General features: G+C 43.3%; 2 protein-coding genes across 2 annotated transcripts; one reads left to right on the top strand and one right to left on the bottom strand.

Moving 5' to 3' along the window:
- The first annotated feature begins 309 nt into the window (after positions 1-309).
- Positions 310-4,525, top strand: ERAL1 (Era like 12S mitochondrial rRNA chaperone 1). The gene is made up of 11 exons (XM_031967703.1): positions 310-417; positions 766-903; positions 1,154-1,281; positions 1,364-1,441; positions 2,423-2,469; positions 2,808-2,869; positions 3,064-3,176; positions 3,254-3,490; positions 3,637-3,786; positions 3,875-3,955; positions 4,067-4,525. The coding sequence occupies exons 1-11, from the start codon at positions 351-353 to the stop codon at positions 4,187-4,189; spliced, it is 1,224 nt and encodes a 407-aa protein (XP_031823563.1). The 5' UTR covers positions 310-350; the 3' UTR covers positions 4,190-4,525.
- Positions 4,526-4,541: 16 nt separating this feature from the next.
- Positions 4,542-5,926, bottom strand: LOC116423455 (collagen alpha-1(I) chain-like). The gene is made up of 2 exons (XM_031967704.1): positions 5,261-5,926; positions 4,542-4,919 (listed from the first exon to the last, which is right to left on the bottom strand). The coding sequence occupies exons 1-2, from the start codon at positions 5,851-5,853 to the stop codon at positions 4,823-4,825; spliced, it is 690 nt and encodes a 229-aa protein (XP_031823564.1). The 5' UTR covers positions 5,854-5,926; the 3' UTR covers positions 4,542-4,822.
- Positions 5,927-25,484: the final 19,558 nt, after the last annotated feature.

The raw sequence follows: 25,484 nt of genomic DNA on the forward strand, positions 1-25,484 counted from the left end.
AAAGCGCTCTCCAGGCGGGCGTAAAAGGAGCTCCTAGTGATGTGGGGAGCCTCTGCCTGCCCGTCCTCTCCTCTGCTGCAGGGGGCGCTCCAGAGACAAGAGGGACGGACCTAGGCCTCGGGGTTACTGCAGCCTTTAGGAAGAAGGCTAAAAATAAGTCTTTTCCGGGCAGAGGGAGGGAGCGGCAGGCACTGGGGAGGGCTCACTCCGTTCTCCCAGCCCAGAAGGGGCTTTTCCTTTCCCGCCCACCTAGGAGTCCGCCAGCATCCCAGAATCCTCTGCGCCCAGGCACGTGGAGGCAGCTCCCTACAGTCGCTTCCGGACGCTTCCGGTGCTCTCTGCTGGCAGATATGGCGGCCCCCAGTCGGTGGGTGCGGACGGCTCTTAGGATGTGGCGGGCGAGCCAACGAAGCGCGGGTGAGAAGCTACGGGGGGGAGGGGGAGGCTTCTGAATAAGGAGTCAGGAGACGAGAAAAGCGCCGGGATTGTGGTAGGCGCGGTGGGGGAGGGAGAATCCCCGCTTTCGTGGTCTCCCGTGCCCCGCCTGCTTGTTTTCCTGTCGCCCGGCCCCGCCCCCTCCGTGTCCTTATGCTCAGACTCCGCCCCCTCTGGGTCTGGCCCCGCCTCCTCCCTCGCCCTCCTGCACGCGCCCCGCCCCTTCCCGGGTCTGGCCCCGCCTCCTCCTGCCCGCGCCCCGCCCCCTCTGCGCTCCCTCCTCCCCCGAGCCCCTTGCCCACTCGGGACCCCCTCCCGCCTGTGTGGCAGCTGTGTCCAGAGGTTCCTGCGCGGCTCTTCCCTTCCGCTGCTGCTCCGGACGGGACTCGGCCTTGGACCACTTCCTGGGGGTCACCAAGCCGGGCCATGAGCCACCCCCGCCGTCTCCCACTGTGGCCCCGCACCAGGGTGAGTGGCCCATCCCGGGGGGCTGAGGGCGCTTCTCCCGGTCGCAGAGGCTGGGGCGCTGCCGACCTTAATTTGTGGTTCTGTTTTATGTTGCGTTTCTGAAAACGTTCCGAGGAGGGAACCGCAGGCTCCTCCAGGCTGCCAAGGGGGGGGTAATCTTGTGGGGAAGGAGGCTCGGGGTCCAGGCCCCTTTCGGGCCTCATTTCCCGCCGCAGGGGGTCTTTTTGCAGTGACTGTGCTCCCTCCCCAGATAAGCAGGCCCTCCTTGCGGCCCTTCCTCCCAACATGCCGGAGAACTCCCGGATCCTGCGCGTTGTCATCCTCGGAGCCCCGAATGCTGGGAAATCCACGCTTTCCAACCAGCTGCTGGGCCGCAAGGTACCACCCCCTGCAGCCCCTTTCTGTGCCCTCCCGGCCAGCTCGGAGGCCCGAGCCCTGACTCACAACGCGGCCCTTGCAGGTTTTCCCGGTCTCCAAGAAGGTTCATACCACTCGGTGCCAGGCCCTGGGCGTTCTCACGGAGGAGGAGACGCAGCTGGTAAGGTCTGCAGGGCCTAACTCTGGGAGCTTTAACCTGGGGACCGTGGCCTGAGGGTCAGGGACCTTTCGCCCAGGGCACTCCTTGCGCAAGTCCTGAACCTCACTCAGGCGTCTTATACAAGAGCCTCCTGTCTGCCCCTCTCCTTCAGTCCCTGAGCAAAGGGGGGGAGCCTCTGGATAAAGAGGGCATCAGTCAGAGCCCTACCCACCACACTTGTCCGAAACCCCGACTACATGCCAGGCAGCACGGGAGGCACTGGGCGCACTGCCCTCTGGGAGCCTGATCCTGGAAGACGCAATGTGTCTGGAGCAGTAACACAAGTGGGTTGGAGCTCTTGGAGGTGTGGGTGCTGCAAAAGCGAGAAGCAGATGCCCATCCCAGCCTGGACAGGCAGGCAGGGGGTGCAGGGACAGGTTTGGGGCAACGTGGGTGGGTTAGCTTGGGGGTGAAATGTGAGTGAAAAGGAAGCTTGGAGCTGGATGGCAGAGGGCACCGGCTGCCACCTTTATTCTCAAGGACCCACTGAAAAACTTTGAGAAGGGATTCCCTTGGACCGTCTCTGCTTCATGGAGAGAAGTGGGGGAAGGGTCTGGAGGGATTGCTGTTGAGCCCTGCTGCTGATTGGAACTGGGGCTTAGTGACAGAGAGGAAGAGAAAGGCGTGTGAATGCCATTTGGGGCGTGTTTGAGATGCCAGATGATGTGGGGCTGCAGTCAGGAGAGAGCGGGGGGCCGGGTTTGGAGAGAGGAGAAGGTCCTGAGGCAGGCTGGTGTGAGGGAGTGCTGAGGTGAGAGAAGGGACCTGTGTCTGTTTGACTAGAGAGAGTTTCTGGGCTGGGTGGGCTGGGGGGCAGTGTTTGGGTCCCCCTAATGGCCTTCCTCCCCCTCACAGTCACCGGAGCCAGGCTGCTCCCAAGGTGAGCCTGACATGCCTGATGCTTCCTTCCCTTTTGCTCAGATGCATCTTTCTTCCCCACAGGTGCTCCTGGACACCCCTGGCCTCATCAGCCCTACTAAGCAGAAGAGGTAATAACCCTGAAGAGACCTGTCTGCCCTGGGGGGAGAATGATGAAAGAGCTGGTAGCCTTCTGAAGGCCCGGCTCTTCTCATGGGTTCACTTGGTCATCTGCCCCCCCCCCCCCCCCCCCCCATGAGGGAGGTGCTGCGATCATCCCTGTTTAGCCTACAGGTCACACAGCTAGTGGGGGCCCGGGTCTCTGTGTTCCTGGCTCCCAGTCAGTCACTCTGTCCTTGGGCTACTCGCTGCCTGAGGAAGCCAGAAGCTTCATGGTTCCCCTCACTTCCTCCAGGAGCCCCTGGGGTCCTGGACTGAATTGTTTCAATGTCTTGCCTCTTTTCTCCAGGCATAACCTAGAGCAGTCCCTGCTAAAGGATCCCTGGAAAAGCATGGAGGTCGCAGACCTGGGTAGGGCCCCTCCTGTCCTGAAGGGGCCTGGGAGGGAGGATCAACAGAGGGTGTGAGGAATTCCTATTTGCTAAACTCCCAAGGGGTCCTAACCACATGGCTGCTGGGAATGGGGTGCATCAGGACGGGCGCCACAGTGAGAGCATTGGGAGATTTGCAGAGGCAGGGCCATAATGTTGCTGTTTCCCTCCCAGTTGTGGTTCTGGTGGACGTCTCGGACAAGTGGACCCGAGGCCAGCTTAATCGCCAGGTTCTCAAGTGCTTGTCTCAGTTCCCCCGAGTCCCCAGCATCCTGGTTATGAATAAGGTGAGCCGGGTGCTGAGGAGGACCCCCAGCCTCCCTTCAGGGCTCCAGGCCGTGCTGATTGCGAGCCTTCTCCCCAGGTGGACTGCCTGAAGCAGAAGGCTGTCCTTCTGGAGCTGACCACGGCCCTCACAGAAGGTGTCGTCAATGGCAAATTGCTGCGGGTCAAGTCAACTTTGCCGGATTCTAAGACCCAGAAAGTCACAGCCAGGCCAGAGCCAGAGTCCCCGGGAGGCCCTGAGAGGGTGGGCTGGCCCCACTTCCAGGAGATCTTCATGCTCTCTGCCCTGAATCAGGAAGACGTGGAGACCTTGAAGGTCAGTCCCCTGCTCCCCACCCCAGGGAGTCTTTGGCCTTGGGCATGGCCTTTAAGTGGGAAGGGAAGCCCTGGACTGTCTTGGCAGCAAGGGGGGCATGAAAGGGAAGGTCCTGATGCTAACCATGTTTCTTGTGGTGCCCACAGCAATATCTCCTGGCACAGGCCCAACCAGGGCCCTGGGAGTTCCACAGTGAAGTGCTCACCAGCCAGACACCACAGGAGATCTGTGCCAACATAATTCGGGAAAAGCTGCTGGAGCACCTGCCTCAGGAGGTGCCTTACAGCGTGCAGCAGGTACAGGGCTTGGCTGCAGGGAGGAGGAAGGGGAGGGTCGTGGGGCTGCAGGCTGGGCAGAGGCACCTGAAATGTCTCCTCCTTGCAGGAAACAAAGTTGTGGGAAGAGGGTCTCCACGGGGAGCTTGTGATCCTGCAGAATTTGATAGTGTCCAAGGAGTCCCACTTGGTGAGTGATGGCTCAGAGACTGGGACAATGGCTGGAAGCTAGAGCTCTCCTCCTCTTTACCCTTCCACCCCAACAAACACATTCAGCCCTTGTTCTCTGTCCTGCCCACAGAGGCTATTGATTGGTCAGAGTGGGCAGCTGATCAGCCTGCTGGCCCAAGAAGCCACTCAGGACCTCAGAAACGTGTTCCTGTGCGAAGTGCAGCTCCGCCTCTCAGTTAAGCTGCAAAGGTGACTGTCCACTATCCCCCCAAAGGCCTCCTGGGGCTGGTTGGATTCCTGGAGCCGGCGGTTTATCATTGGTGCAACAGTCGTGTTGCTCAGCCCTGAGAGGACTGGTCAGGCAAGAGCCGGATGCCCTTGTGCCCGGCAGTGAGGGAGAGCTGCTCAGAGCCCGCCCTCCTCTCAGGAGCCCCGGGGCAGCGGGGGCTCCATTCTCCTACTCCAAGCCTCTGCCCCCAGCTTGGAACAAGTGCCCCCTCTCTAGCCCAAGCAAACCCTGGTGCCCTCAAGATGCAAGAGATGGCCACGCCTTGTCACCCAGCCATCTCCGGTTTGTTGCAATAATAAAGTGACATAAAAAAGAGTCTGGCTTCTCACTTTTATTTCTACACAGTGCAGCAGAGCTCCTCCCCCCCATGCAGCCCCAGGGTCCTCCGGTCTCAGCTGGCGGCACGGTCACTGAGCGCAGCAAGAGAACCCTTACCATTACTAAGCACAGTAATGGTAACGGTTTCCTCGCCACACTCCTCGTGTGCCCTCCTGGCCTGAGCTCAGTGTGTCATCTTCTAACTCCCGCTGGCCTGGGTCCGGAGCGCAGGGCGGCCCGTCCAGTACATCATCTATACTGTAGTGTCTCATTGCAAACTTACAGTATATGATGATATCCTGGCCAGGGTGCCATGTGGGCACAGCCACATCCTCTCTCTGAGGAGGTCCCTGGAGAAGCTATACAGAAAGGAAAGCTGGGGGGGGGGGGGAGACATGGGGCAGGGATCAGAGCCAGGCAGGGGCAGGGGCCCGGCTCTGCTGCCCCTACAGAACTCCCTTTTGCCTCCATCTCTGCCCGACTCCAGAGGTCAGCAGCTTCCAGCAAGCTCCGACCATTGGGAAGGAAGCCATAATTCAGGATGGAGGCCGGGGGAGAAGCTCAGACATGGGGACCCAGGAGGAAGGAAGGAGAGCTGGCCGAGTAAAGGCCTTCTGGGCCTTAGGGTCCGGAGCCAGAACAGCCCTGCCCGAGCTCCCTGCTCGGGCAACAGAGGTCAGAGCGGGCCAAAGGACAGGAGATGGCTGAGCCACTTACCTGGCCCCGGGAGCTGCTGCCGGGCCTTCTGGGGGGGCGGGCACCCCTGTCTCCACTGGCCGCCTCGGCCCAGCCTCCTTATAAACCGTTGGCCCCTCCCCCAGGGCGGGGTCCTCCGCCCGCAAAGGGTGGGGAGAGCCGCCCCGGCGGGTCCCAGTCCTTAACCCTTCCTGGGCCGGGCCGGGGCTCTGCGCCCCCTTCTGGAGGGGCTTCTTTGGGGACGCCCACTGGGGCCCGGAGGTTGCCCCCCTAGCCTCCACCTCCCTGCTCCGCCGGCAGGGAGGGTCCCCAGCCCGCTCAGAGCGCCGGGAAGGTGGGGGTCCGAAGCCTCTGCCTTGTCCCAGGCCCCCGCCTCCATCGGGCCGAGCGGGGGCTTCGTCTCCCCCTCCCCCAGCCGCCTGGGGCTGGCCGTGGGCTCCTCGGCCCGCGCGTTCTCCCGCTGAGGAGGGCACCCAGCTCAGCACGCGGCGGGTTCTGTCTCCTGCCGGCCCATGGGGAGACTCGCTCTCGGGAGCCGGGCCCAAAGGCGGCCCCAGGCGCCGCGGGGTGACCCGGCCTCGTCCCTTCCACCCTGTTTCCCTCAGTTTCCTCATCTGTAAAATGAGCTGGAGAAAGACATGGCCAACCCAGAAAACCCTAATCAATGACGGCCCGTGGGCGAGGCCCCGAACACAAGGGATAAAGAGGGGGCAGACCACTCTCGGGGGCCTCGGCTGGGCCCGGAGCCCCCAGCGCTCACAGGGCTTCCTTCGCTAAGCTCTACAGGTCACGTTTCATTGGATCCTCTCCACCCCTCTGGGAAGGAGCTCCTGTGATCATCCCATTTACGGGACAGAAAAGTGAGGCGAGAAGAGGCAAATGTCCCCGGTCCCATAGCTAGTCTGATACTAGTCTGGATTTTTTTTTTTTTTTTTTAATGTTTAACTCTTTTTTTTAGCTTATTTGTTTTTAATTCACATTGTTTTATTAGTTATGTTGGGAGAGAGAAATCAGAGCAAAGAGAAAAACCATGGGAGGGATTTTAAAAAATGAACATAGCATGTGTTCGTTTACATTCAGTCAGTTCTTGGTTGTTCTCTGTTTTGTTTTTTGAGAGGCAATTGGGATTAAGGAACTGGCTCAGAGCCTCACAGCTAATAAGTGGTGGGTGTCTGAAGTGGTTTTAAACTCATCCACCGGAGTTGGGGACTGGTACTCGATTATCCACTTTGCCCTGTGTCCCTCTGAGGTTGGATTTGAACTCTGACCTCCCTGCCTGTTACTCTATCTGCTGTACCACCTGGAAATGTCTCGTAAAGGGAGCAGCAAATAAGGCTTTCAGTTGGATCAAGAACATGACATGAGAAATGGGGGGAACTAGATTGTGAAGGGCTTTAAAAATTGCTGAGGAATTTGTATTTTATCCCAGAAGTGAAGGAAAATGTGGCAGCTGGGGACAGCAAGGAGGCACAGCGGATAGAACACCGGCTCTGGGGTCAGGAGGACCTAAGTTCCAAAGCAGTTTCAGACACTTTTTAGCTGTGTGAACCTGAGCGAGTCACTTAACCCCAATCCCCCCACCCAAAAGTGGAAGTTTCTGAACAGAGCAGTGATATTGGCCCATTGGATGTGGGGGATGGTGGAGGAGGGGGGTTGGGGATGGTCTGCTGGTGAGGAAGATGATGGTGGCCTAAAAGAAATAAGGGAGCTGAGAAGGATAATGGCCCTACCTGACTTGGCCAGCTCTGAGGCGCAGGTGAGATGAAGGATGTAAATAAAGAGATTTGCAAACTGCAAGCTGTCAGAGCCAAACCCTCCTCTATTCTATAGAAACTGAGGCCCAGAATTAAGTGAGATTTTAATGGTCCAGTTAAGGCTCTTGGAGACTCCCTGAAGGTCTTATCCAATGCCTTCTCACTCATCCTGACCTGAGGGGAACCAGATACGGTCACCAAATCTCTTGGGCAAAGTTCCATTTCATTCCCATTCATAGCGCAGTGCCTGGCACATTGTAGGAGCTTAGTATGTGTTTATTGATCGATTCATTCATCCTTGGTCCTTGTTTCTTAGTGGTGCCTACCTTAGTCTGGGTACAGGTGCCCCCAGCTTCAACCCACTTTCTGCCTGGGCACATTGTTCATTGCCTGGGGTCTTCTATCACCACAAAAGTTCAGGGAATAAGATCGAGAGCCAGATTGGGAACTGGACAGTGGAGAAGAGTGAGTTTGTGTTTGCCTCCATCTAAGTCCCATCAGGACTCGGAAAGACTCGCTAGATCCAAGATTAGGAGGCTGGAGACTAGCCCGGGGTGGAGCTGGCTGGCCAGCTAGGGACCCTGATAAACAGCCACTCTGCTATCAGGGAGGGTTGTCAGGAACCTTCTGCTTATCAGGAGCCTGCAAGATCCAGGTTGGGGCTGGTTAGCATCCCCCACCCAGGGCTGATTCCTGCTGGGATCATTTAGTTCATCCACCTCTTCTCAAGCAGAAAGTGATTCTACACCCCAATGGAACAGAAAAAGAGCAGGGTGGTGGTCAAAAAGGTCTGTGAGTCATATTTCGCCCTCAAAAAAAAATCCCTAAGGGACAGAATCCTACTTTCCTTGGGGACACCTGGGGTTGTGTCATCCACTAAAGAAACTAAGATATCTTTGCCCCAAAGATTTCATGGTTCATGGTCTTGCTGAGTCTAGGGAGAGCTGCCCTCGGATTGGCCATGACCCAAAGTCTAAACTTGGTTCTTCCACTTAAAAAATTAACCCCAACAGATCAATAATAAAAGAAAGAAAAAGAAAATTTCCATTAAAAATATGCACATTTTAGGAATATGCTCTTCCATTCATGCTCATCCTGTTCCCTATTCCTGAAAATGCTTCCTTTCCCTAACTTCCAGTCCTTGCTTATTTAAAATGCTTATCTTTCTAAACTCAAATATTGCCTGTTCCATGAAGTCTTCCACTATTCTTGGTCTATGCCAAATCTCATCCTTTGAAATTTCACAGCAATTTTTCATATCTCTCATGAACATCTCCTCTGGTTTATATTATATTTATTTATATCCAGGTCATCTTTTTAAAAATATATACAGGAAGAATCATTTTGGGCATTTTTCATGTTTGTCATGTGAAAAAGAGGTAGGACTAAGGGGGGGGGGGGAAGACATGAGTGGGAAAAGCAAACAAAAAGGGAGGGAATGATATGCTTCAATCTATATTTTGCCTCTGTGATTCTTTCTCTGGATGTGGATTCCAAATCTATTATATCCACCATTTTTATAGTGCCTTGTACACAGTAAAGTGTTTTAGAGATCTTTATAGAATGATTAAAAGAAATGAAATGATTAAACTATATTAAAAATGTTCAGAGAAAAAAAATACAGTTCTTTTTGTAGTAGATGTATTTGGATTTTGAATGGATTTGGAAATTGAGTGGCTACCCATCAACTAGAGAATGGCTGAATAGTTCAAGTCATAGCATATGAATATAATCAAATATTATTGTTCTATAAGAAATGATGAGCAGGATGATTTCAGAAAACCTTGGAAAGACTTACATGGACTGATTCTGAATGAAGTCAGCAGAACCAGAATATTGTACACAGTAACAGCAATATTGTGCAACAATCAACTACGATCAACTTAGTTCTTCTTAGCAATTCAGCGATCCAAGACAATCCCAATAGACTTGGGATAGAAAATGCCATTTGCATCCAGAAAGAGAACTATGGAGACTGTATGCAGATTTAACAAACTATTTTCACCTTTTTGTTTGTTTGCTTGCTTTTTTTCTTTCTCATTTTCCCCCCCCCCCTTTTTGGTTTGATTCCCTCTGGTCTGATTTTTCTTTTCTTTTTTTAATCTAAATAATAGCTTTTTATTTTCAAAATATATGCAAAGATAGTTTTTAACATTGACCCTTGTAAAACCTTGTGTTCCAAATTTTTTCTTTCTCCCTCCCCTTCCTTCTATACAGCAAATAATCCAAAATATGTTAAACATGTTCAGTTCTTCTATACATATTTCCATATTTATCATGCTGCACAAGAAAAATCAGATCAAAGCGGGGAAAAAAGCAAACAAACAACAAAAAGAGATGAAAATACTATGTTGTGATCCACATTCAGTCTCCATAGTTTTCCCTCTGGATGCAGATGGTTCTCTCCATCACAAGACCATTGGAAGTGGCCTGAATCATCTCATTGTTAAAAGGAGCCACATCCATCAGAGTTGATCATCATATAATCTTGTTGCTGCCATGTACAATGTTCTCTTAGTTCTACTCACTTCACTCAGCATCAGTTCATGTAAGTCTCTCCAGGACTCTCTGAAATCATCCTGCTAATCATTTCTTATAGAACAATAATATTCTATCACATTCATATACCATAATTTATTCAGCCATTCTCCAACTGATGGGCATCCACTCAGTTTCCAGTTCTGGCCACTACAAAAAGGGCTGCCACAAACATTTTTGCACATGTGGGTCCCTTTCCCTCCTTTAAGATCTTTTTGGGATATAAATCCAGTAGAAACATTGCTGGATCATGTCCTTTGGGAATAGTTCCATATTATTCTCCAGAATGGTTGGATCATTTCACAACTCTACCAACAATCGCATTAGTGTCCCAGTTTTTCCACATCCCTCTAGCATTTATCATTAACTTTTTCTGTCATTTTAGCCAGTCTGAGAGGTGCTTAGTGATATGTACGAGTTGTCTTAATTTGCATTTTTCTGATTAATAGTGATTTAGAGCACTTTTTCATATTCTGCATCTGAAAATTGTCTGTATCTTTTGACCATTTATAAACTGGAGAATGGCTTGTTGGTTTGATTTTTCTTGTACAACATGGTAAATATGGATATAAATTTAAAAAGATTGTACATGTATAACCTATATCAGATTACTCGTTCTAGATTATATAATCATCAAGTATGATAGACTTAGATTTTCTCAATAATACATTGATGCCAAGATAATTCTAATAGACTTGGGATAACAAATGCCATCTGCATTGACAGAGAACCATGGAGACTTACTGTGTGTATCAAATTTTTTTGTTTGTTTGTTTGCTTTTTCTTTCTCTTGATTTTTCTCTTTTGTTCTGATTTTTCTTTCTTAACATGACTCATATGGAAATATGTTTAAAATGATTGTACATGTATAACCTATATCAGATTACTTCCCCTCTTGGGGAAGAGGGAGGTAAGAAAGGGAGGGAGGAAAAAATTGAAACTCAAAATCTTATGTGAAAACTATCTTTAATTGTATTTAGAAAAATAAAATACTATTGAGTAAAAAATAAACCTTAAAAATTTACAATAATATGCATTATCAAAGGAAATAACTTAGCACAGTGGCCATGTCCAAAAAAAGTATGTTTTGTTCTGGATTGTAAATCCATATCCACTCTGAAAGAAAGTAGTTATAAGATTCATCTTTGCTATTCTGGAGTTGTAGTCGGTTAGTGCATTGATCAGAATTTTAAGTTTTTACAAGCAGACAGACTTTGTTCTGCTCCCTTTACTCCTCTTACGTTGTCCATTTGGTAGAAATATGTTTAGAAGAATTGAACATGTTTAACCTATAGTGGATTCCTTGCTGATTAGGAGAGGGGTGGAGAGAAGGGAGAGAGAAAAATTTGGAACACAAGGTCTTTCAAGGGTGGCTATTGGAAACTATATTTGCATGTATTTTGAAAATAAAAAGCCATTATTAAAAATTTTTTAAAATTGTTCATATCATCATTTCTTATGGTGCACACATATTCCATTACATATCACTATTTGGTTAGCCATTGCCCAAAAGGTGAACACCCCCTTACTTTCCAGCTTGTGGTTCCTATAAAAAGAACTCCAAAAATCACTCTTTGCATTATATCACCTCCTTCCCAATTGCAGAGGTAAGGAATTGTAGGTGTGGAATATTGCATATACTTTCAGACATAATTTATGTGTTGACTAGTTTTATTAACCTATTAAAAATCTTTATTATAAAAATGGGTTGCTAGATGTGGGATAGTAAAGGATACACTGGAAAATTAAGATAATGTTTTTTTAAAATTTATTTTATTATGCCTTTTTATTAACAAAACATATCCATAATGAGCAGGACCAGGAGATCATTATATACTTCAACAACAATACTAGATGATGACCAGTCCTGATGGATCAGGCCATCCTCAGCAACGAGATCAACCAAATCATTTCTAATGGAGCAGTAATGAACTGAACTAGCTATACCCAGAAAAAGAACTCTGGGAGATGACTAAAAACCACTACATTGAATTCCCAGTCCCTATATTTATGCACACCTTCATCTTTGATTTCCTTCACAAGCTAATTGTACAATAATTCAGAGTCTGATTCTTTTGTACAGCAAAATAATGTTGTGGTCATGTATACTTATTGTGTATCTAAGTTTTATTTTAATATATTTAACATCTACTGGTCATCCTGCCATTTAGGGGAGGGGTTGGGGGGGTGGGGTAAGAGGTGAAAAATTGGAACAAGAGGTTTGGCAATTGTTAATGCTGTAAAAGTTACCCATGTATATATATCCTGTAAATAAAAGGCTATTAAAAAAAAAAAAAAAAAAAAAAAAAAAAAAAAGGAGAAAAAAAGAAAAAAAAAAAAAACAAAACATATCCATGGGCAATTTTTCAGCACTGACCCTTGCAAAACCTTCCGTTCCAAAATTTCCCCTCTTTCCCCCCACCCCCTCCCCTAGATGGCAGGTAGTCCGAAATTAAAATAATGTAAAAAGGAAAGATGTCAATGAAAAAAGCTTACTGAATTGTAAAGTATTGCATAAATGGAAACAAGTAAAGTCAGATAATATTTCTGTAAGAACACCCAAACCCAGAAAATGTCCCCTCTCCAGGCACAGAATGTTAGAAACTAAAAGGACCTGGGAAATCATCCAATCCTTGACCTGGGATCCATGAACCTGAATGGGGGGGGTGGTGGTGCGGAAATCACATTTTTTAATTTTCACTAGCTTCTAACAGAAATTAAACATTTTCTTCCAATTACTTACAAATATAATTCTGAGACTGGGTCCACATACTTCCCCAGACTGCTGCTAGAAAGGGTCAGGACACAAGAGAAGGAAAAAAGCTCTCTTCTAATTTAATCATTCGTGTAATAGCAGGTCTTCAATAAAAGCTTATTGACTAATAAGATGAAGGAACTAAGGTCTAGAATGGGAAGTGATTCACCTAAGTTCATGCTACTAGTAAGTAATATAACCAGCCAGCACTAGAGTCCTGGTGGTCCATTTCCAAAGGATGGCTGAGTGCTATAGGAGACAGATAGAGAGGTTCTGGAGTCAGAAGGTCTGGAAGTTCAAATCTGGCCTCAGATACTGACTGTGTGACCCTGAACAAGTTACTTAACCCCATTTACCTCAGTTTCCTCATCTTAAGATGAGCTGGGGGGGGGGGTGGTGGTAGAGGGAAATGGCAAACTTCTCCAGTGTCTTTGTCATGAAAACCCCAAAATGGCTTTCCAACTTCCAACTCCAAGTAGAACTGCCTTCCTGCTCTAGTACACACACACAGTCACTGATATTTATTGAGTTAACTACTATATGTAGAGCCTTGTTCTAGGCAAGGGAGCAGATCCCAGAGTTTAGAGGAGAGACCAAGAGCTTACTAATAGGGGATGACACCAGCACAGATGCTATACTTCTCATAGACTGTATTATCCATGATACAGGTACAAAAGAGCTATAACAAGTGACAAAAATTATAAAATAAAGAGACTGTAAGAAGATCATTGTCAAGGAAGGCTTCATGGAGGAGGGAGCATTTGAGATGGGCTTAATTTTTTATTTTTTGTAAAAGATTTTATTTCTATAACTTTTTTCTTTCTTGAAAATTTACTTTAAAAATAGAAAACAAAACAAAATAACGTTCTACAAATGAGAAAATTTCAGTCAGTACCTGGATATATCTATATCTACCTATATAAATAATATATAGATAGAGAGATATCTCTATCTCTCTCCATATAGAGAGATAGATATATAAACTAAAAACTCAAAGACCCAAACTGAAAAACCATGAATAGATAGGCATGTAACAAGAGGAAAGAGGCATTCCAGGCAGAGGGCACAGCTTGAGCAAAGATGCTGTGGGAGAGACTGGTGTCCCCCCCTCCGCCCCCCCCACGCCAAGGTCCTTCAGAATTTAAGTCCTTTGAGGGGCAGGGACTGCTTTGTTTTTCTTTGAATCCTGAGCACCAACCAGGGTGTTCTTTGCAGTTCCTACTGTGGACAGTCTTCCTAAGTGGTCTCGAGGACTAGACCTGGATTCTAGAAAACTTGAATTCAATTATAGCCTCAGACACTTACTAGCTCAGTGAATTTGGGCAATTTTCTGTTAACTTCTCCTTGCCTCAGTTTCTTTGACTGTAATAATGGGGTTAAGAACAGCACTTACATCCCAGGGTTGATGTGAGGATCAAATGAACCATCTGTAAAGTGTTTAGCATGGTGCCTGGCACATGGTAAGTGCTATAATGTAGCGATATAATATTGCATATATTATATTAATTTGTTATATATTACATATTCCAACATGTAATTATAATCTATATTATATTACATATTGCAATAAATGATATAATATATAATAATGTTACATAATATAAATATTATCTATTTATATTATATTATATAATATTATCCTATATGTTATTAGTTAATGGGGTAGAAGGGGAAAGAGAATGCTTTTTTCTCTTTTTTTTTTTAGCATTAGTTCAGGGCATAGTCAGTCAAAAGTACTAATTATTAGCTAAATGAGATAGAAGGGGGAAAAGGAACGATTCTTTTTTTACGATTAGTTCAGGGCATAATCAGCCAAAAAACACACATATACAAGTTCTTGCACACAGAGTGATACAGTGGTATAGTAGAATGATAATTGCTGTTGAAATGAATTTAGATATTGGTCCAGAGCTGCCTCCTCTGTTGGTTAGTTCCCTGATCCCAGGACTTAGAAAGATCCACTTTCCTAAGATAAGCAGCTTCCCAGATCCAGGCCCTGAAGCTGTTTGGAAATAGGGTTGGGACCTCTTCTGTTCTGTCAGGGTGGGCTTCACTTGGCCTGTTGTCCAGCTCCAGGGCAAACTCCTAGGTGGCCTGACCACAAAGCATCCAGGACAGGGAGTAGCAGGGCTGAGAAGCCCTCCTCCAACCTCCATCAACTGTGGCCCCACATGTTTTAGGGCAGATCAGGCCCCTCCAGCTGTTGGTGGGGAGATAAGGGAGTGGCGTTATCTGTCCAGACAAAGTGTCCTCCCTGCCCTGCCAGCCCAGCCCAACAAAGAAGGTGCCAGGGAGTGTTAACCCCTGCTCTGCCCTGGCCCTCCAGTCCTAAATAGGTTAGGACATTCCTCCAGGCCCCAGCTAGAGCCTTCACCCTGGGAACCATCTCAGACTCTGAGGAGGACCATGTGCTCTTCCTAAGACAAGTTATTGCTGATCAGCTCTAAAGCACTAACAAAACTGATGGAAACAAGATACACCTGATCACTCCTGATGCCTCCCCACCAGCCTTCCAAAGGAGCTTCCAGGAAGCTCCTTCTTGAGTGCTCTTTCTCTCTTTTTTTTAAACATTATGTTTTATCATATTTTGGCTTGTTATGTTAAACATTTTCCAATTACATTTTAACTTGATTCTTTTTTTTCCCTCAATAGTATTTTATTTTTCCAAATACATGTGAAGATATTTTTTAACATTCATTTTTGTAAGACTTTGTGTTTCCAGGAAAACATTATACACAGCAACAGCAAGTTTGTGCCATGATCAACTATGACAGACTTGGTTCTTTCTCAGCAGTTCACTGATCCAAGGCAATCCAATAAACTTTGGATGGAAAATGCCATCTGCATCCAGAGAAAGAACTATGGAGACTGAATGTAAATCAACACATGCTATGTTCACTTGTTTTTTTCTTTCTCTTCTGGTTTTTTTTTTCTCTCTCATGATTTTTTCTCTTTTGTTCTGATTTTTTTCTCCCAATATGATTCATAAGGAAAAAATTTTTTTTATAATAGCTTTTTATTTACAAGACATATGCATGGGTAATTTTTCAGCATTGACAGCTGCAAAACCTTTTGTTCCAACTTTTCTCCTCCTTCCCCCTACCCCTTCCCTCAGATGGCAGGTAGACTAATACATGTTAAAGTTAAAGTATATGTTAAATACAATATATGTATACATGTCCATACAGTTATTTTGCTGCACAAAAAGAATCGGACTTTGAAATAGTGTACTATTAACCTGTGAAGGAAATAAAAAGTGCAGGTGTACATAAGGAAATATTTTTTAAAAAATACATGAATAACCCCAAATATGTTTGGTTTTGTTTGTGCATGTAACTGGGGAAAATAAACTAAGGAAAAAAACACAAAAACTTTTTGTTAAAAAATTTTTTTTCCTCCCTTACCTCCTCCCTTCCCAAGACAGCCAACAATCTAATATAGGTTAATTATGTGCAATCCTTTTAAACATATTTCTATACTCATCAGGTTGTCAAGAAAAATCAGACCAAAAGGGGAAAAAATTAGCGGAATGAAAAAATACAGACAAACAAAAAGTGAAAATACTATGTATTGATCCACATTCAGTCTCTATAGTTCTCTCTCTGGATGTGAATGGTTCTTTCCATCCCATGTTTATTGGAATTGCATTGAATCACCTCATTGTTGAGAAGAATCAAGTCTGTTGGAATCTTTACAAAGTGTTAAGCCATTGGAGTTGATTTAATCTTAGAAAGAGTTATTTTGGGCCAGAACTTGAAACAAGGTACTAAGTGGAACTGATAGAACAATGCTTGTGTTCACACCTCTAGAGAGCTCATAAGTATCTAAGTACTCAATGGAGTTCATAGTTTGGGAGATTCAGGGTCTAGAAACAGATATCTGAATTCACACCTTCCTTAGGGCCAGAGAGCATGCTGGGAGATATCCCATAATCCCACTCTTGGAGAAGTAGCATAGATAGAGCACTCTGGGAGATACAGGAGACTACTCGCCTCATTTGGAGATTGAGAAGCCACAGAGTCGGGGTTGAGCTGGAGGCTGAAGAAAGCAGAGGCAGAAGACAAGGAAAAAGCTTCAAGATCTCTTGGAGCCTGGCAGAGAGATAGGCCTCAACTAACCGGGCTAATTTGGAAGGAGAAATAAACGTTTGCATTTTCACCCAGCTGGCTGCAATTTTGGAGTAATTATTTATTTCAACTGAGACTAAGGCTGCCTCCAGGAAAACCCTCACACAAGTCCATCATAGTTGATCATCACATAATCTTGTTGTTACCCTGTACAATGTTCTCTTGGTTCTGTTTGCTTCACTCAGCATCAGTTTATGTAAATCTTTCTAGGCTTTCCTAAATTAGACATTTCTGAGTTGACGTCTCTTTATTTCAGAATTAGACTAGAGTGAAGACCAAATAGTCTAGTAAGGATCCTCTTTCCCCAAATCCATTTCCTCCTGCAAGGTCCCTTCCAAACTCTACTTTGTCCCTCTTCCCCAGAGTTTCCTCATTCCTTTTTCCCCCCATCTCCCCCCACTCCATTTAAGAATTTCTGAACTTAGCCAATAGGACCTGAAATAGGCACTCCCTGCATATGAAAGAACAAAACTAAGGTTATACATATCACAACCATTCTTTATCATTAACCTACTCATCTGTGGTTTCTTTGGGTCTTTTGTTTTGTTTTTCTGGGTAAATCAGAACATGTGTCAGGAACCTCTTTTCTTTCTTATTTTTCATCAGTTCATTAATCAAGAAGTTGACTATGCTCCAGACACATCGATTGGGGATACAAATACAAAAGCAGCCAATGTGTTGTAAAGCTTTTTTTTCTTTCCTCCCCTCCCCCCCATCTCTTTCTCTCCCTGTCTCCATCTGTCTCTCTCTGTCTCTGACTCTCTCTCTCTCTCTCTCTCTCGCTTTCTTTCTCTGTCTCTGACTCTGTCTCTGTGTCTCTGTCTTTGTCTCTCTCTCTCTTTCTCTCTCTCTGTCTTTTTGTCTGTCTCTCCTCTCTTTTCTCCTGCTTCTTTCCTCTACTTCTAAGTAACATTCTACCATTCATTACCTCCCTCCTTTTTCTATTGCTCTCCCATGCCTTTGGCCTCTGTACCACTCAGTCCAAGCCCTAATTCCCTTTCCTTCTCTCCAAATACCTCATGAAGATCATGTCACTGTGTTTCTAACTCTTTTTCAATGCTGTTTTTTCTATCTGTTGCTTCCTGCTGCCTCTTCTTTCCCTTGCCCCAAACCCCTACTAGAATCTCCCTTGTAACAAATGTTGTTGCTCACACGTTCAGTTGTGTCCAACTTTTTGTGACTTCATGGATCCCAGAAGCTCAGGCCCTTCTATCTCCTGAAGTCTAGCCAAGCTCATGAAAAGTAGATAGAGACAAGAAGGTTGAATCTACACTTGACCACTCCTGAAAACATATGACTTACTTCATACTGACAGTTCACCATTTCTCAGTCAATGGATAGGATGGAGGGTGGGAGGTAGGAGGTCAGACATTAAACATTCAATTAGCATCTACAATATACCAGGAATTGTGCTAAGTTCTGGGATACAAAGAGAGACAATCATAGGCCCTGTCAGTCTAATGGAGTATTTGGTTTTTTTTTTTTTCCTTTGTAATTATATGTGTTTTATTTTCTACATTTACAATCATTATTCTGAAAAGGGGTCCACAGTTTTCACCAGATATGATCCATGATACAAAGTAGGTTAAAAACTCAAAATCTAATTCAACAAATACCTAACAAGAATTCATTTTACTATCTTCTACAAGAGGGCATCCAGTCTATGTTTGGGGGACCTCTATTAAGTGGGAAAACTAATGGAGTCTTTGTGGTTGGGATTTCCCATCAGGCCTCTAATATCCCAAGTGGTCCTGGCATTGATCCAATATGTTGGGAATAGTATGTTAGCTTCATGACTGAATTCTGAAGACTTTTAGAAAATTACTGTTTTTATTTTTTTAAGTGATTTAAAAAATTTTACTTTTTAAATTTTTTTAAAAAAAATTTTAATTTAATTTTAATTAACTACAGACAGCTAGGTGGCTAGATGGTACATCTGACTGGTTACAATCTGGGCTCACAACTGTCTTTAGACATTTACTGACTGTGGGAGCCTCCAGTCAGCTTATTTCCTCATCTGTAAAATGGGGGCAATAATATCATTTGCCCAGGATTGTCACAAAGATTAAATGAGATAAATTTTTCTTTTATTATTATCATTTTTAATTTTTTTATTTTTAAAAACACATACAAACATTCACCTTTGCAAATAATGTTTGTGACAGCCCTTTATGTAATGGCAAGAACCTGGAAACTGAGTGGATGCTCCCATCAGTTGGAGAATGGCTGAATAAGTATAGCATATGAATGTTAGGTAAATATTATTGTTCTATAAGAAATGATGAGTAGGATGATTTCAGAAAGGCTTGGAGAGACTTACATGAACTGATGCTAAGTGAAATGAGCAGAACTAGAACATTATACACAGCAACAGGAAGACTATATGATGATCAGTTCTGACAAACATGGCTCTTTTCAAAAATGAGGTGATTCAGGGCAATTCCAATGATCTTGTGAGGGAGAGAGCCATCTGCATTCAGAGAGAGGACTGGGGGGACTTAATGTGGATCACAACATAGTATTTTCACCTTTTTTGTTGTTATTTCCATTTTCTTCTCATTCTTATGTTTTTCCCTTTTTGATCTGATTTTTCTTGTGCAGCATGAAATTGTGGAAATATGTATAGAAGAATTATACAGGTTTAACATACATTTGATTATTTGCTATTATTTGCAAATTTGGATTTGCAAGAGTTGAAAATTATCTATGTGTATGTTTTGAAAATAAAAAAGTTTTTTTTTTTAATTTAATAGCCTTTTATTTACAGGTTATACGCATGGGTAACTTTACAGCATTAACAATTGCCAAACCTCTTGTTCCAATTTTTCACCTCTTACCCCCCACCCCCTCCCCCAGATGGCAGGATGACCAGTAGATGTTAAATATATTAAAATATAAATTAGATACACAATAAGTATACATGACCAAAACGTTAGAAAATAAAAAAGTTTTAATCACATTCACCTTTGCAAAATCTTGTGTTCCAAATTTTTCTACCTCCTTCCCTCTCATCCCCTCCCATAGAAGCAAGCAATTCAATACAGATTAAACATATGCAGTTCTCCTAAATATATTTCCATATTCATCAAGCTGCATAAGAAAAATAGATCAAAAGGTGAAAGAAAAAAATGAGGAAAAAAACAAGCAAACAAACAACAACAACAACAACAACAAAAGTGAAAATTACTCTGCTTTGATCCACACTCAATCTTTATAGTTCTTTCTCTGGATGCAGATGGCTCTCTCCCTCACAAGTCAATCGGAATTGCCTTGAATCACCTTATTGTTGAAAAGAGCCAAGTCTGTCACAGTTGATCCAGAAGAGTTAAATGTGTAAAGTGTTTTATAAATCCCCAAAGGCTTCAATAACACTACTATTATCATCCACCTATATGATTATGGAAAATGAATAAGTTTTTTTTAAAGCTTTTTATTTTCAAAACATATGTACAGACAATCTTCAACATTCACCCCTGCAAAACCCTGCACTCCAAATCCCCCCTCCCTTGCTTCTTCCACCCCTCCCCCAGAGGACAAGCAATTCCATATATGTTAAACACATGCAATTCTTCTATACATATCTCCACAGTCATCATGCTGCACAAAAAAAAAATCAGATCAAAAAGGAAAGATAAGAAAAAACCAAATGCAAGCAAACAACAAAAAAGGTGAAAATGCTATGTTGTGATCCACACTCAGTCCCCCCAGCTTCTCCTTGGGTGCAGATGGCTCTCCCCACCACAAAACCATCAGAATTGGTGAATCACCTTGTTGCTGAAAAGAACCACATCCACCAGAATTCACAGATGATTTCACAGCACACCATAGTCTTACAGGGATCTTTGCATAATACAGCTATATAGTTAGTTTTTAAAAAGTGTTTTATTAATGAGTGCTCTCTCTCTCTCTTTCTCCTTTCCTCCTCTGTTTCTCTCTGTCTCTGTCTATTTCTCTTCTCCCTCTCTCTCCCTCCTCTCTTTTTCCTTTCTCCCCTTTCTTTCTTCTCTCTCCTTTTTTCTCCTTTCTCCCTTTTCTCTTTTCTCTCCGTTTTTCTCTTTTGTTCTCTTTCTTTTTCTCTCTTCTCTCTCTCCTCCCCTTTATTTCTCCCTTCTCCTTCTCTCTTTCTCTATCCTCTTTTCCCTTCCTCCCTTTCTTTTATATTAATCAATCCACAAATATTTATTAAGTTCCTACTATGTGCCAGGCAGGGTGCTAGGCTCTGGGTTTACAGATACAAAGGTACAGGTACAGGTATAAAGAATAAAACTATCCCTACTTGCAAATCAGTCAACAAATCTTTCTTTAGTGCATACAGAGGTCAAGGATGTAGCAAGACCCGCATCCCCTCCAACAAACATCATTATTTTTTCCTGTCATCTTAGCCAATCTGACAGGTGTGTAGTGGTATCTTAGAGTTGTCTTAATTTGCATTTCTCTGATTAATAATGACTTGGAGCATCTTTTCATATGACTAGAAATAGTTTCAATTTCTTCATCTGAGAATTGTCTGTTCATATCCTTTGACCATTTTTCAATTGGAGAATGGCTTGATTTTTTATAAATTAGAGTTAATTCTCTATATATTTTGGAAATGAGGCCTTTATCAGAACCTGGGGCCAATTGTTCTTTAAATGTTTGGTAAAATTCACATGTAAATCCATCTGGTCCTGGGGATTTTTTCTTAGGGAGTTGTTTAATTGCCTGTTCTATTTCTTTTTCTGAAATGGGACTATTCAAGCAATTTACTTCCTCCTCTGTTAGTCTGGGAAGTCTATATTTTTGGAGGTAGTCATCCATTTCACTTAGGTTATCAAATTTATTGGCATAAAGTTGAGCAAAATAACTCATTATTTCTCTAATTTCCTCTTCATTGGTGGAAAGTTCTCCCTTTTCATTTTTAAGACTACTAATTTCATTTTCCTCTCTCCTTTTTCTAATCAGATTTACCAAAGGCTTATCTATTTTATTGGCTTTTTCATAGAACCAACTCTTAGTTTTATTAATTAGTTCAATAGTTTTTTTACTTTCAATATTTTTAATTTCTCCTTTTTTTTTTTTTGATGCATTGTTGGTGGAGTTGTGAACGAATCCAACCATTTTGGAGAGTAGTTTGGAACTATGCTCAAAAAGTTATCAAACTGTGCATACCCTTTGATCCAGCAGTGTTACTACTGGGCTTATATCCCAAAGAGATCATAAAGAAGGGAAAGGGACCTGTATGTGCACGAATGTTTGTGGCAGCCCTTTTGTAGTGGCTAAAAACTGGAAACTGAGTGGATGCCCATCAGTTGGAGAATGGCTGAATAAATTGTGGTATATGAATATTATGGAATATTACTGTTCTGTAAGAAATGACCAACAGGATGATTTCAGAAAGGCCTGGAGAGACTTACATGAACTGATGCTGAGTGAAATGAGCAGGACCAGGAGATCATTATATACTTCAACAACAATACTATATGATGACCAGTTCTGATGGACCAGGCCATCCTCAGCAACGAGATCAACCAAATCATTTCCAATGGAGCAGTAATGAACTGAACAGCTACACCTAGCAAAGAACTCTGGGAGATGACTAAAACCATTACATTGAATTCCAATCCCTATATTTATGCCTACCTGCATTTTGATTTCCTTACAAGCTAATTGTACAATATTTCAGAGTCTGATTCTTTTTGTACAGCAAAATAACGAGTTTGGTCATGTATACTTATTGTGTATCTAATTTATATTTTAATATATTTAACATCTACTGGTCATCCTGCCATCTAGGGGAGGGGTGGGGGGGTAAGAGGTGAAAATTGGAACAAGAGGTTTGGCAATTGTTAATGCTGTAAAGTTACCCATGCATATATCCTGTAAATAAAAGGCTATTAAATTAAAAAAAAAAAAAAGGAAACAACAACAACAACAACAACAAACAAACAAACAAAAAAAGGATGTAGCAAGACACAGTCCAGATCCTTTGAGAGCTCTGGTTCTAACCGACAAGACAAAGGGAAAAGAACTGTATTGAATATAGAAAGAAAGTAATCTGAGAGGTGAGGTTTCCATTGTGGGGTAAGGGAAGAGGGACTGGGAAAATCCTTCAGGAGAACACAGGATTTGAGTCTTGAAACAAGTCAGAAAGCAGAAGCTTACAAGCTAATGGGGGAGACAAGCACATGTATAAATACATCCAGCATAAAAAGAAAATGAATAAACACAAATATAGATGGAGTAGTCAAGTACAAGATAGTTTGGGAGAGACCTCACTAGCCTCTGGGGGACTATAAAAGATTTCATGCAGAAGCTGGGTCTTAAATCTTAAAGGGAAGAGATGGTACTCTCAGAGAAGAGGAGGGATTGCATATCAAGCAGGAGAGATGGAGAACAAAGGCAGGAAAATATGAGATGAAATGTTATAGAAGAGGAACACAGAGGGTTTAAAAAACTAAACAAAAGATTATATTTTATACTAGGGGTAATAGGGAACCAAAGGAGTTGATTGAGGAGGGGAGACAAGATATATGCTCAAGAAAAATCACTTGTGAATAGTGTTAAGACTGGAGTCCAGTTAGATTGTTGAAATACTCTAGTTGGGAGAAAGTGATAAGGGCCTGAACTAAAGTGATAATTGTTGGTGGAGAACAGGGGGCTGCACTGAGGAGCAGTTGATTAGATTTGACAGTTGATTGAATAAGGGGGAGTAAGATATTGAGGATGATGCCCTGGGGACTGGAAGGATATCTCCTGTAACAAATCATTATAGGTAAGTAAAACAAATTAACATATTGGTCTTATCCGCATATATATGTGTTCAGTGTTTCTGGCTGCATTGATTGGACTTCTGAAGTCTTTCATGATTTTCTTTTACAATATTATGGTCATCAGGAGATCATTATATACTTCAACAACAATACTAGATGATGACCAGTTCTGATGGATCAGGCCATCCTCAGCAACGAGATCAACCAAATCATTTCTAATGGAGCAGTAATGAACTGAACTAGCTATACCCAGAAAAAGAACTCTGGGAGATGACTAAAAACCATTACATTGAATTCCCAATCCCTATATTTATGCCCACCTGCATTTTTGATTTCCTTCACAAGCTAATTGTACAATATTTCAGAGTCTGATTCTTTTGTACAGCAAAATAATGTTTTGGTCATGTATACTTAATTGTGTATCTAAGTTATATTTTAATATATTTAACATCTACTGGTCACCCTGCCATTTAGGGAGGGGGCAGAGAGTAAGAGGTGAAAAATTGGAACAAGAGGTTTGGCAATTGTTAATGCTGTAAAGTTGCCCATGTATATATCCTGTAAATAAAAGGCTATTAAAAAAAAACAAAACAAAACAAAAAAAAAAACAATATTATGGTCATCATGTAAATTATTCTCTTGGTTCTGTTTACTTTTCTCTGTATTAATTCATGTAATTATGACTTTTGAAGTTCCTCTGATTTCTTAAGTCATTTTCATTCTTTAACGCATAAAAATATTTCCTTCATTCATATGCCTTAATTTGTTCAGCCACTGTTCAACTGATGGGCAAAAATATGCTATTATAAATATTTTTTATATACATGGGCCCTTTTTCTTCATCTTTGATCTTTTTAGTGCTATAGCTGGATCACTTGAGTGAGATTCTGTGTGATTTCAGGTTATTTTCCACAATGAATGGCTCTGTCACTTCCCAGATCTACTGGCTTCATGTGCTTGTCTTCCTCCAGTGTTAGTCATTTTTATCTTTTGCCATCTTTGCCAGTCTGATGTGTTTGAGGCAAGAAATGAAGATTGTTAGATTTTTTTTTATTTGTCCCCTATTCTTTAACATAGTATTTTTTTCTTATCAATATTCACTTTTTTAAAATCTTGAGTTCCAAATTTTTTCTCCTTCCTTCTTCCCTTCCCTTCCCCCCCTCAAGACAGCAAAAAAAAAAATCTGATACAGAGTATACATGTACAATCATATTAGACATATTTCCACATTAATCCTGCTGTGAAAGAAGAATCAGAACAAAAAGGAAAAAGGCACAAGAAAGAAAAAAAAAGTGAACATAGTATGCTTTGATTTGCATTCAGACTCTATAGTTCTCTGAATGTGGATAACATTTTCCATCATAAGTTCTTTGAAATTGTATTGGATCATTGTATCACTGAGAAGAGCCAAGTATATAGTTGCTCATTGTGCAATGTTGCTTTTACTACGTACAATGTTCTCCTTGTTCTGCTCATGAAGTTTGTTTCATTTTCATTTCTCTTCCTATGAATGATTGAGAATATATATATTTGAATATGGCTGTCCATAACGTGAATTTCTTCTTTTGAAAATTGCCTGTTCATATCTTTTAAGCACTTATCTGTTGGGAAAAATTCAGCCCATCAGAGGCTCCCTAATGAGATTAAACTAGTTTAGCCTGGAACATCTGTTTGGGTCCCCACCCTATGGGCAAAAGTAGGTGGGTTTTTGGTTTTGTTTAGCTTCACATAAAAAAAAAAAAACAGAATAATGGCACCGCACACACACACACACACACACACACACACACACAAAAAGAGGAAGCTTAGAGTTGATTCACTCGGCCTTTTTCTTTTTGTCTCCCAGTTCACCATGCCCACATTTTTAGATGGCCAGAATTCTCTTAAATCAGCATTTAGACTTAACACATTCAAGCCTCAAAATAATCTTTTGTCACCTTGGCTTTCTTTAGGGATGGGGAGGGATAACATTAGGTATGATGACTATCATTTCTTTCCAACTGGCTGTAGAGCCTTCTCTCCTGAACATATGGGAAGTCCTTGCCTTTCTGCTCCTGTGTTACATTATGAGGTTTGGTGGTTTCTAAACATGCCCTTGTGCACTAAGTTCCCATAGGTTTGGGGGTTGTTCACCATCTTGGTGGTCTAGGGCAGTAGAAAAAGATGCTCAAGGAGGGGACAGCTAGGTGGCACAGTGAATAGAGCACCAGCCCTGAAGTCAGGAGGACTTGAGTTCAAATTTGATCTCAGACACTTAACACTTCCTACTTGTGTGACCCTGGGCAAGTCACTTACCCCCAAGTGCCCAACAAATTAAAAAAA

The sequence above is a fragment of the Sarcophilus harrisii genome, chromosome 4 (genome assembly GCF_902635505.1).
Source record: "Sarcophilus harrisii chromosome 4, mSarHar1.11, whole genome shotgun sequence".
In the NCBI taxonomy this organism is placed as follows: Eukaryota; Metazoa; Chordata; class Mammalia; order Dasyuromorphia; family Dasyuridae; genus Sarcophilus; species Sarcophilus harrisii.